At 36.8% G+C, this 12,143-nt stretch overlaps 1 protein-coding gene across 1 annotated transcript in view; it reads right to left on the bottom strand.

Annotated features, from left to right (window-relative positions):
- The window catches only part of MAST2 (microtubule associated serine/threonine kinase 2), a 199,668-nt gene that overhangs the window by 166,050 nt on the left and 21,475 nt on the right, over window positions 1–12,143 (bottom strand). The window contains 2 exon segments of the mRNA XM_052801576.1: window positions 6,960–7,102; window positions 10,770–10,917. Coding sequence (XP_052657536.1) covers window positions 6,960–7,102; window positions 10,770–10,917 — 291 coding nt within the window.

Here is a 12,143-nt window from a genome sequence, read left to right as displayed (position 1 = left end):
TGAAGTTTCTTCACAGCAAGATGCTGACTGTGTTTAAGTAATATGCACTATATATTAAATATAACTTTAGTACAGAATTTACCATAATCATTTGCTGTTCTTTACACAGTTATACATGAATTACTCAGAATGAAGTCTACTAGTGAAAAACCTATCAGGACTGTCAGTTTTGAATGCCATTGTGAAGCATGTGTCCTGAATCTATCATGAAAACACACAGAATTATAGCATATGTATTTTAGTCTTCCTACCAGAGATACAGTAAAGCTGTGACAAAGGTAAGTCTCTACAAGCACTCTAAACACTCCCCAATGCTCAGTATTTTGCTCGGAATACTTAAATATGTTCAAAGAAGCTCTCTGCAGTCTGTTTACAGTATCATTTACTTCTTTGCAAAGGCTTTATTCTCCACTGTTCTGCATTACCAGAACCAAATTCCTTGTTCTTACTTTCAAGTTTTATCAATCAGCTCATGCTGATACGTACAACCCTCTGTCTAGAACCTGCTCCCTACCTCTTCCTCAAACCTAGTCCCTTCAAACAAATGCAAGCCTGGACACAGCTTTAGTTCTTCAAGCAACACTCATCTCCTATCTATCTCCTTACAGCCACATCTTCCAAAATTGATAATGCACCCAAATTCTCAAAGATTTGCCCATAGAATTTGCAGCATAAGTAAATGTAAATTTTTAATTAGTATGCATGAACTTAGACTTCACATGGTCTTAATTTGGAAAACCACTTACTTCCCATCTCAGGTTATTATAATTACAACTGCTGTTTTAAAATGCAATTTCCATGACTTCATACAGTAATAAAATCCATCCATTCATACAACATAGTTTCTGCTATCTTCTGCTTTTCTAACAAAATTAAAATATGAAATTCTGCTTGTACAGTCAAGTATCGAAATTTCTCTGCTCCCTAAAACAATTTATGGTCTTCATGAGCTATAACTTTAATGATTACTCTTAGACAAAAATATTTTCAGCTGTACTCAGCAACATTTAAATAATCAACATGTTACCACCTAAAATACAAACTAAAGGTACGGTTTTCTGTAACAAAACATTTTGGGAAAAGAGAAGCTGTGTGTTTTAGAACACACAAATGTAAATGAAGTTTTCTCATCAGATTCAAATATCTGCTTCTGTAATAAGTACCCAGTCAATCAGCAGGAGGTAGCTCTATGCACAACTGGCATTAATGATTTGTCCCCCAACTAGTACTGTATTTTTCAATAAAAAGACAGAGATTACATCTAATTCTTTTGTGAGGAGGAAGAAGTCTAAGCTCTATGCGCTCACCCCACTGCCAGCATACATATTGAGCAGAAAGGTGGACAGTGCAGTGGAAGATCAGCTGTTGTGCTTTGCAACTAATGTTTAATTTGCTAGTCAGATACCTGCTAGTCATTACAAACTATATTCCTTCCAAGACCTCATCACTGTGAGATTAACAACCACTACCCAGATGCCTGCATAAAGCGGAGATCCTAAATAATAAACAGTAAATCCAGTAAAGCACTAGGGACTAAGTAGGAGACCCAGATATAGAATTTCCTTTTATAACTAGGAGGGTTTTTGAAGCACAGTATAAAGAACCTTGAACTTGTAGTTCCACTGCACTTCATCAAGCCTTTTGAATTATTAATTTATGTACTGAATTGACAATCAACACAGAATTAAGGTCTCCTTTAGCTACAGTCTACTGGAAAACACCTCTAGCTCTTCTTTAGGTTGGCCCTGTAGCAATGTGTCATTTTATGTTGAAAATGCAATTCACTATACTGAGACCTCCAGTACTCCAGCACCACCTAGCAGGCCATAAACCAAAACACAATTAGGCAACACAGCTTCTGACCCAAAAATCACAAACAACAATGATTTATATAATTAGCTCCAAATAATAATTTTTTTAAATATTATTTTATTCATAACTATCCCAACCATCATCTCTCTTACCAGAAAAAGAATGTTGCAAACCACGGTACAGTATTAAAATATGAAGCTAATTCATACTCCAGCTAAAAAAAAAAAAGGCCACGTTATTCGCAGGTAGTTACTGTGGAACACAACCCCAGAAATAACATGCCTGTGCTGCAAAAATCACTAACAATTACCAGGCTCTCTAAAAGCGTTTTACAAAACCGTACTTGGATTTTGGAGTTCATTATTATATTTCTGTCAGTTGCCAGCAGGGCACCAGCAGATGGCGGACCAGCACCACGAACTCCTTGGTAGGCTGTAGAAAAATTAGCAATTGGATTTAGCTTTCACGTGAATTTAAAGGGAATTACCTAAATTGTCTCACCCACAAACCCAAATCTGTAGCCAGCTAGCCACTCTTCTGCTAGCCAGGAATGATACAGATTTGAAGTACATCCTTCTGTAATGAAGGGCAACCTGCACAGGGGAAATACACTATTATGGGAAGTTAATATATTAAGTACAATCGATTCCATTCCTAACACATCTAAAATGAAATAAAAAAGCAAAGGAGTAAAATTTCAGAAAATAAACAGTACATATTCTCTCCTACATCTAAAAAGCATACCCCAACTTGGACATCAAAGATAACATGCCACAGTGTGAAGTCTGTCTCAGTTACCAGGTTTCCAAAACACGCTTCCTTGCAGAGCCAAGGACCCACCATCACAAGGACAACCATTTTCCCCATTCCACTCGCTATTGCTGAATCTGCACAGCTTTGGGGAACTAAACGTTCAGAATTAATCAGGCTGAATGGACAGCATCACTGGCTCAGTGTTATTCAACACAGAAAGTTCTTCAGATTGTTAGCAATTTCAAGTCTTTGTATTTAAGCCTTTCTATCCTCCAGATCGTTATTCAAAATGAGAGGCTTTTTTTTTTTTTTTAATCACTTCCAGAACAAGACCAGGGGAAGGTGAACAATTTGGCACTCTCTACAACAGCAAAGAATAGGCAATTGTCTCATTTTGTTTTAACCATTACCTTACAAAGTAAACATAAAACCATTAAGTCATTTGAAATTACTCTCTGAAGAGGAGACTGACCCTACAAGGAACTCTTGCAAGTCTGGCATCAGAGGATTAACAGAGTACCAACTGCTTAGTCAGCAGACTTCATCTCTGAAGATGAAGAAATGGCTCTGACCACATACCATGTGGTACAGAATACAAGGAAGAAAATTTACTCTAAAGAGAGAACTGCCACCGCCCAGCTAGAATCCTCAGCTTCATTTTCAAAAATGACGTTCAGTTTTTCAGTTCAAGGAGTACAGCGAGTTTCAGTTCAGTACTGGAAGCACATTAGAAAACTGAAGTTTGTAAGTATTAAAAAAAAAAAAAAAAACCAACGTTCAAAATCTCTTTCACAAAAGTATCTCGTTTTCCACTGACAGGCTTCTTCAAATGTTTTCCCATCACCACAGTTGGCAGAAGGAACATGCATGGTTTCTTATTCTTGGAACATCTCAAACTTTTCCAGGCACTAGATAGTGAGCAATGTGGTGTAAGATGTAGTCCTAATTAATGGGTAGCACACTGCCAGATGTTACTTTCACAAAATGCTGGAGACAGTGCTTGAGGTGCTCTCTATGGGGGGTGAGGGGGTGGGGGACACACTTAAAAAACCACACATCTCTCTCTACAAATGTAAACACATATTTAGCATTAGCATAGTGCTCTAGTTGAGCAACCTGTCCTTAACAATAAACATGAGGGGAAAAACATCCCTTGCCCACCTGTAAATGCTCCAGCCCTGGAATACTAACACCTTACGGCATTGCTTCTGGCAATCAATTTCATTCACATAGAGTTTTCTCAAAATAAATATTTGCAAGACAGACACTCCCAATCTACCTCTTCTACAACAATCACAACCTTCTCTTCACAAGTTCTTTTTCCTTTCTAAAATTAACAAACCCTGATCTCTTACGAAGAAAGGCCTGAAGAGCAATGCATCCATATTCCTGATCATTCACATCAGCTGCCTTCAAAACATAGTCCAAGTTCTAACTCTTTTTACGACAAGGTGCCTGCAGATAGAGATTTCAGATAGATAAACCCCCAAACTAAGTGATAAGAGATTTTCCACATTATTATCCATCTGTTCCTTATACACACACTTTATACACACTCCCTGTGCCCCCAGTTTTTGTTACATTTGGGTCTTGAGAGCAGAAAACACCACTGAGATGCCCACAATGATGCTTTATGTCTTTTTTTCCCTGATTACTTCCTTGGCTATCTTAAGGATTTATAAGTCCTAAATAGGATGCTCCCCATCAGAATTCAATCTACTAGGATCAGAACCATCCGTCTTAAGAGTAGATGATCAACTGAAGGTCATCCTCTGAAATCCTCACATATATTTAGAAGGCACACAGATCAGATCAACATCTACCATTCCACCATGACAGCACACAGTCTGTCCTGGCTTCTTTCTCAAGTCAAGGATCTAGTGGCAACTGCTATGCAGACACGTTAATCCAGGCTATCACACATGTACAAGCTGAAAGATTCTGTCTAACAATAAATTGTTCTTATGTAGTTTAGCATGTTAGAATTTGATGTATTTCCAGTTCTTGAGTTGTTGCTGATAAGTAGCCTAGCTATCAGTCGTTTCAGAAGCTGCAAACTAATTTCTATAGATTTGCTATTGTTAATTTATCTTTTTGCTTTGCAAATACTTTCAAAGTTGAAAAGAATGCAATTTAAGCACAGCAAACAATCTGTAGGATTAGTAGTGGTTAGAAAGTAAAAAAACACATTACTGAATGCCAGCAAAGCAATTCAGCAAAGGAAAACCCACTGATACCTACAGTGCCAGAAAGAGGGAGCAGAAACAATGCATATAGCTTTGAGTATTCTGGCTTTCCCATACCACACTCCCACTTCTCTCTAGCTATCCGTCTATTGCATTATAACAAATAATAAAAGAATTAAATGCTCTAGCAATCAAGGCTAGCATATTAAAATGACACTCTGCATTACTGAACCTAGTCATCTCTTAATAGAGCTATTCTTCAAAGGAGATTAATTATACCGGCAAGAGACCTTTTGCTATTCTAATTTGTGAAACGTATTTCTATACCACAAGCATATTAAAACAGTTGCAAACATGTAACTAGCTTCAAGATCCCAGGACTCACTGCATTTAATTCGGTGTTCATCTTGTGACCAGCTCTTTAGTCATTGCTTTAGAAGCCCACTTCATACAAAAATTCTTAATTTCTAGGTTTAATTAACTGCAACTGTAATTAACACACAGCCCACCATAAAGTATACAGAGATAGGAAAGTGACCATATACTTCAGTACCTAACACCACCATCACAGAGGGACAAATACTGGATTTATAGCTGAATTTCTCTGCTTTAATTAGAAAGCAGAGAACTTTAAATTATTTTAAAATAAGTTATTGGCATTGCATTTCATATCAAAACATTTGATAGCACAAACACTGCCATGACAAACTGAAAATATATCATATTATTAATATGCAGAATTGTAACACGTGAACACATTTGCAGCTCACTGAATTGTACACAGCTGTTAAGCAACAAACTAGTATTCCATATCAAATATCTGAGAACTAATGCTTTGTTTTAAAGCACAGTTATTTTCATTAAGCAATGAAGCTTCAAGGCATTTGCCTGCCTCTAGAGAACAGGCCTGTATTTTAACATATTACTTTTTTTAATCCCCATCAGATAAATACTTAGATGTAAAGTTCACGTGAGCATTTTCCCTTTCTGTTGATATAGTCAAATTATAACCACTGCTAATAATAGAAATTTAAGGCAGACACTGAACAGGCACCAAACTAAGGCACAATTAAATCAAATCAGAATTTCAATATAGTAGCATGTCTGAAAATGCTAAGACTACAAATACTTCATTGTGAAATCAAAATTAGGGTAACACAAATGCATGGCTTTTTGAACTTTAAAGATTTAAGTTTCTTTTCATAGCCCAGTGGTGCCAAACTGTCTAGGATACCCCCAAAAATTCTAAGGGCTAACAATCTACGGTCTACATCCAAGGTACACCCTTTTACTTAAGGGGTCATTGCTTCTAAACAGTCTTACAATGTAATATAAATTTACCCAGTTACTTGCAGCTCTATAAAGTGCACACCACACTTTCCTCATTTGAGTGAAACTTTTTATACAGGCAACTCCATGGAAGTTCGGCAAAAAAGCTTCCAGCTTTGCTTTTAGTCTACTACTTAGCAACCATTTCTGTTGCATATATGACTGCTCACAAATAACTGTCTTTTCTTATTCTTATATTTTTCTTCTCCTTGCACTTCAGTGATTTTAGATATTTAGAGGTAATAAGGAAAAATCTACAAACAAAACATATGTTGCTTTTGGTTTGCAATTCAGTTGACTATAGCCATCCAAGTTTCCCCCCCATACAGAATACTCTTCTTCGAAAATGCTAATTTAACAGATACAACATTCTTCAAAAATACATTCACTTTACCAAAATCTTTTGACAGAAACCATGCAGAAAAGCAGATGTCAGTTCCAGCTCTTCAATTCCTCGAACAGTTATCCCTTTCAGCTTCATCCCCCTAGATATTCTCTAGGGAAACAGGCAGAGGTAGCTACACAGAAAACTGTTTCCCAATTGAACTTGTTTTAAATGGTCAAGTTCCCATGCTCACATCTCCCTAGAGTTCCAGTGATACTTTCTTTCAGGTATCAGGCAGCTTAAGCAGCACTGAGAAGGAGCATCCCAAAAAGAAATTATTCTTCACACACACATTATTTTCCTGCTTTTTGTCAAAAGCAGGATGAACATATTCTCCTCCTAATTCACGCTCTACCCTAAAAAGGGCCCACAGGAACAAAATGCTGCATTCACTGAGCAGGAGCATGGAAAGCAAGGTAAAAACTAAAGCACAGGATCACACCACTTTTTATTTATAGCACAAAACCATCATGAGTATTCCCAGACTCACTCACCAAACCAGCAGTAAGTGAAGGAGCAGATTGTCCTAGAGACTGATTTCTCATGCGAACCAGGTTTGAGGTATCTCCAGGTGGCTGCCATATCGTCTGTCCCACTCCACTGTGGACACTATTTGATAAGGGAAGTAGCTGTTTTCCTTTAAAAACAAAACCAAAATACTATCAGCTTGTTTTTAAACAAGTTTGCAAGTTCAAAACACAACGCTGAAAACAAATACTGCATGTGGAGAAAAAGCATTTAATAAAAAAAAGCAATTTGAAGGTCTTGGTAAGTTAGAACTTGTAAAAGCATACTACCTGTGAATTAATTATGTTTGATAACTAAGTATTTCCAAAAAAATCTAGTTTACATTATGAGGTAATGGGTAAATCCAAAACGTTGTAGAAACAGACTTCTATCACTTTATACCTTTCTATACTTCACACAGCTTAAAAAGGAAACAGTATTTGCTGCCAATTAAACAATTTATTGCCCTATAGAGAGGCAATGTTAATGTTACAAAATCTCTTAGGTATAATTTTAAAAACTCTTATGAAAATGCATTCTTAATTGTAAAACATTACCTCTTCTAAATAGCTTAGCCATCTAGACATCCCCGCTTTCTCCTACCATTGGAACATTCAGCAGTAGATTTCATGCAGCTGTGATCAGAACTCAGTATATGTTTAAACATTGTTTTGCTTTGAACCATGGATGGATATTTTCTGTCTAAAAAATTTCAGTCTTTAGCAATATCATATTATCTTAAAAGCAAAACATTCTGTAGCTTTCCCAAGTCTCCCTTGTATCTGATTGATTAGTGTAAACGCTAATCTCCCATGCTACATACACAAACAGTGAGAAGAGTAGTTCCTATCTCAACAAGTTCACACCATTGTACTTCACTGCAGGAAATACAGTAATCATTTAAAAGGATCTGCTCAATACTTTTTTTTTCTAGTCAATATACGCTCTGTTTTGAAAAATGTCAAGCAGTAGATTTCCACAATGAGAAAGAACCAAAGTCAAAGTGGGTCATATTTTGACTCCATCAAGCTTGACGGTTTCCTTTTATGTACAATGTCATTAACAAAAAAAAGAGAAGAAAGATAGTCTTGTGGTTAAAAACACATAAGTGAAAAAGTCTGTAAATCTGGGTTCCATTATTAGCTTCCAGATGACTTCCTCTGTAACTTTGGTCAGTCAACCTCTGTACTTCAGCTTCACCATCTGCAAAATGAGAGTGAATAATACCCCTTTTCCTTAAAATTAGGACTGTGAGACTAAATTACACAAACCCACTTCCCAGCATGGTGAAGACAGTTGCATTCAACAGATTATTACATGCTCGGATACTACAACATTTGTTGCAATGAGTAGCAGGAAGAAGTCTACATCTTTAATCACATATACTGTAGAAAAATGCTTTTTTTCTCAGAGGCAGCAAGCTATTTTACAAATTCAACTTCACCTTAGAATTAGATGCGAAATATTACATTCATTACATACAAGTGGCTACAATATTTGGAAGACTGTCACATAATGTGATTAGCCATGATGCTGGGCGGGGGGGGGGGGGGAAGTGGGAGTGGCTTTTTTTTTTTTTTTTTTTAAACTTGTTTATGTTAATTTTCCGGGAAAGTTACAAGCAATGGGTCAAGTACAATTAATAGAATGAGTCAAAGTGTATGAGAGATGCGACAGCTCAACTTTAGCTAGCAGACACACAGCATATAATATGCTGTACCTTTTTCCCAGTCCCACTCAAGCTGCTTACAGCTGTGGGCATGACTTTCATGGTTTGCTCATTTTCAAGATTATGTGTAAATACAATGACTCCTCTTGTCTGCAGAGATCTAAAACTACAGAAATGTACATTTCTGTATTTATCGCAGTAAAGGACTAACAAAGATATCCTATAATAGCAATTCAAATCATATAATTATCCAGCAGTTCAAAATGCCGGTGCTTGAGAGCAAGAATATCTTATCTCCGCAAGATATAGTTATCAGTATCTTCTTTTAGTTCCACAAAATCTGAATCCAGGAAGACAGAATTCCATCAAAAGTGAATCTAAGCCAACCAGTTTGCATGCACAATCACCTATACTCTTGAAACTTATTTGCTTCTGTTGCAAAAATAAGGTGGAATTATTTTCGGGATGGAGCTTGAAGCTAAAGCCTTTCCCTGCCATGCCTCAAGCCCTATATACAATCCAAACACCCACATTTAAAATATACATCTAAACATCTACATTTTCTTTATCCAGTTGGGTCAAACTGATCTTGTTGGGGCTCTTCCCCTTCCTGAATCAGACTACAGTAGATTGAAAAGTCATTAAGATGAAGCAACAAGTTCTGGAGAACATTATCATTTCAGAACAGAAAATTTACAAGAATGTTATCTCCAAACAGAAAAAATATTTTTAAAAAAGAAACAGAACTTCTCCAGTTTTCCTGATTCCTCCTATTTACTTTTCTTTGCTTACTTCTACTCAAGAGGAAAAAAAAAAAAAAAAAGAAAAAAACCAACCACAAAACTACAGTACTATCTTTGGCCACTGTAATCAGCCAATAGCTGTGTGGTTAATAAACTTCTGTTCTCCTCTAGCGATTAACCTGCCTTAGAGAACAAACTTACATGAGTGCAAAACATGATGAAAGTTTCCATTTTTCAGAAACAAGCCACTTATTACAAATAAAACATTAAGACAAGGCCAAGCCAAAATAAAACGTGCATACTTTACTGCTTAGCTAATTCTATTACACCTAGCACCTCAAACATTAAAAAAATTATCTTCCCCTGATAAAAGACGGAGGAACCAGGACTGGATGTATTTTCACAATCATGTAAGTCAAGCCCATGCTGCTGCCAAAATGGGTGGTTTCACCTTCTTCCTCTTCCCCTCCCACCTGAGTTTCCAACCCTTCTGCTCTTGCACTAAGATGCAAATAGGCAAACAGTCAACCTAATTAGGGAGGAAATGGGCTGCAAGTTAACCCTACAGAACAGTAGTATTCAGGCAGATCAGCTATTTCATTCTAGACTGATCATGCAGCTCTATATGATCTAATGCCAGCATCACAGACTTTGATACCAGCTTTAAACAACTGTAAAACCATCCCCTAGCCCACATACAAAGTCTTTGAAAAAGACAACTACTGAGCTTGGTCCTCTGTTTTTTGGCTAATTACTAGACTATGCTTGCTCCATGGTTCTACAGTTGACAAACTAAATTCTCTGACAGGGCTGAAGATTGCGTTCACAAGAAAAAAAAAAGAACAAACTTTATACAAACTGAATAGTTAGTATAGTCTTGAGTTAGTAAGCAAGATTTTTATTTTACTTTTACTTACACAAAAGCCTACAGTGCTTTTGAAGCCAAAAAGAAACTAAATAATCATTTTAACCTGATATAAAAGTCAGCTTCCCAGTAAGAAACAATACGGCAAGGTAGGCACGCTTACCGTCAGTGCTGACCTTAAAAATAAAAAGGGGTAAGAACGCATTACCTTGTTGCCTAAAGTTCCACCGCTCCCTTCTTTTAACTTTGCACATTAAGGCTTAGCGTCTAACTTTTCACTCTGGGCAATACACAGAATTTCACTCCAAATCCAGTCTCTCTTTTTCACTCTTTTCTACTAATATTTCTTTTTGCATCTTTCTCTTACAAAAAATTTTGTATGCCCTCTCAACGAGAGCTCACCTCTCTAGTTTTAAAGAAACAACTTATCAGTACCTGTTATGACAACTGTTATGCCAACAAGTAATACTGCATCTTTAATACTAATGAATTGTCATATGGTCCTTACAAAATGGCATACCTGACAAAGAACTTGCCAAACTACCTCTTCGTAGCTTGCAGTCATCTTGACTTAGCTGACGATGGAGCTTGGTTTTCCCAGCAGATGAAAAGATGTCAGGATTGCTGAGCTTCCTGCAACGTAACGGAGTGGACTCTGTTATCATCTCCTGTAGAAAGAAAAACAAGAAGTTTGTTAATGACAGCTGTTTTCTGAAACATAGAATCTCCAAAGCATAAATGAGACTTATTTTAAACAAACACTCCCAGCCCCATAAAAACACCCTGCTTAAAATTGTAAATCCCCCTCTTTTGTGCCACATATCTGCACAGAAAGCGCATCACAAGATCCCAGCCAAATATGGTCCCTGAACACTACTGCTGTAAGGAATATCATTAACAATAGTCAGAAAAAGGTAATTATGCTACCGCAGTTATTTGCTCTTACAGTGTGTAGGAAAAGAGGCTACTGAAAAACTAGGCTCAGCTTGATTCAAGCTATTTCCTGCTAAAGCAAAGAGTATTTTCTCCGAATTCCTTGAATATTTATTGCCTCCAGTCTATGAGTAATATACCTATAAAGAAACTGTTGCAATGTCTAAATGCAACCCAAAACTCCTATTATAAGTTACAGCTCTACTACAAGACGATACGTATCACTAAATAATAATTAGGATAGAGATCATCCTTTGTGTAATGTCTTTGTTATTACTCTAAACAAAATTAGACATGTATTCATCAGAAACACTCCCACACATGTAAATTCCTTTCACAGCATACAGCAAACTTTCAATCAAAACAGCAGTAGGTAGAACAGTGGCAAGCACAACCACAGTGCTTTCCTCATGCATTTAATTGTTCTGGAGGTGTCAAACTTTCATTTCACACCCAAATAAGAATTACAAGCATAGCTATCATACATGGATTTGAAGATATGACACTTTCCATTATAGCCTATATAGATTAACTCGGTCAAGTTCTCCCTTCTCTGCAGTAGTGCAACACGTTCCACATGTCTTAATGGATTACTCCATTTTATTTCAAATGCCTCTCATTAGCTATACAGCACTTCAAGCCATGCTTATCCTCATAAAATCTCATCTGAGACAGAAAATAAACTGAAAGGAACACTTTCCCTGCATGATACATCACCACATGGTTTAATGTAGTTTTAAATCATGTTTAAATCAAAAATTAATCTACCAGTAATGGGTTTTAATTAAAATGTGCAGATTTCAGTCAAAATCTATTTCCAAAGTCATTATTTCAAATCTGTTCAGTCTACAGTGTTAGCCTCAACTGTCAAATCCAGACCAGGACTACACACTCTAAAAACTTCAAGGTGTTTTGGGTTTCTGGGTGGGTTTGTTTGGGGTTAGTTTTGGGGGTTTTGGGG

This window comes from Harpia harpyja, chromosome 11, assembly GCF_026419915.1.
Source record: "Harpia harpyja isolate bHarHar1 chromosome 11, bHarHar1 primary haplotype, whole genome shotgun sequence".
In the NCBI taxonomy this organism is placed as follows: domain Eukaryota; kingdom Metazoa; phylum Chordata; class Aves; order Accipitriformes; family Accipitridae; genus Harpia; species Harpia harpyja.
This window is presented reverse-complemented; position numbering and strand designations above follow the sequence as displayed.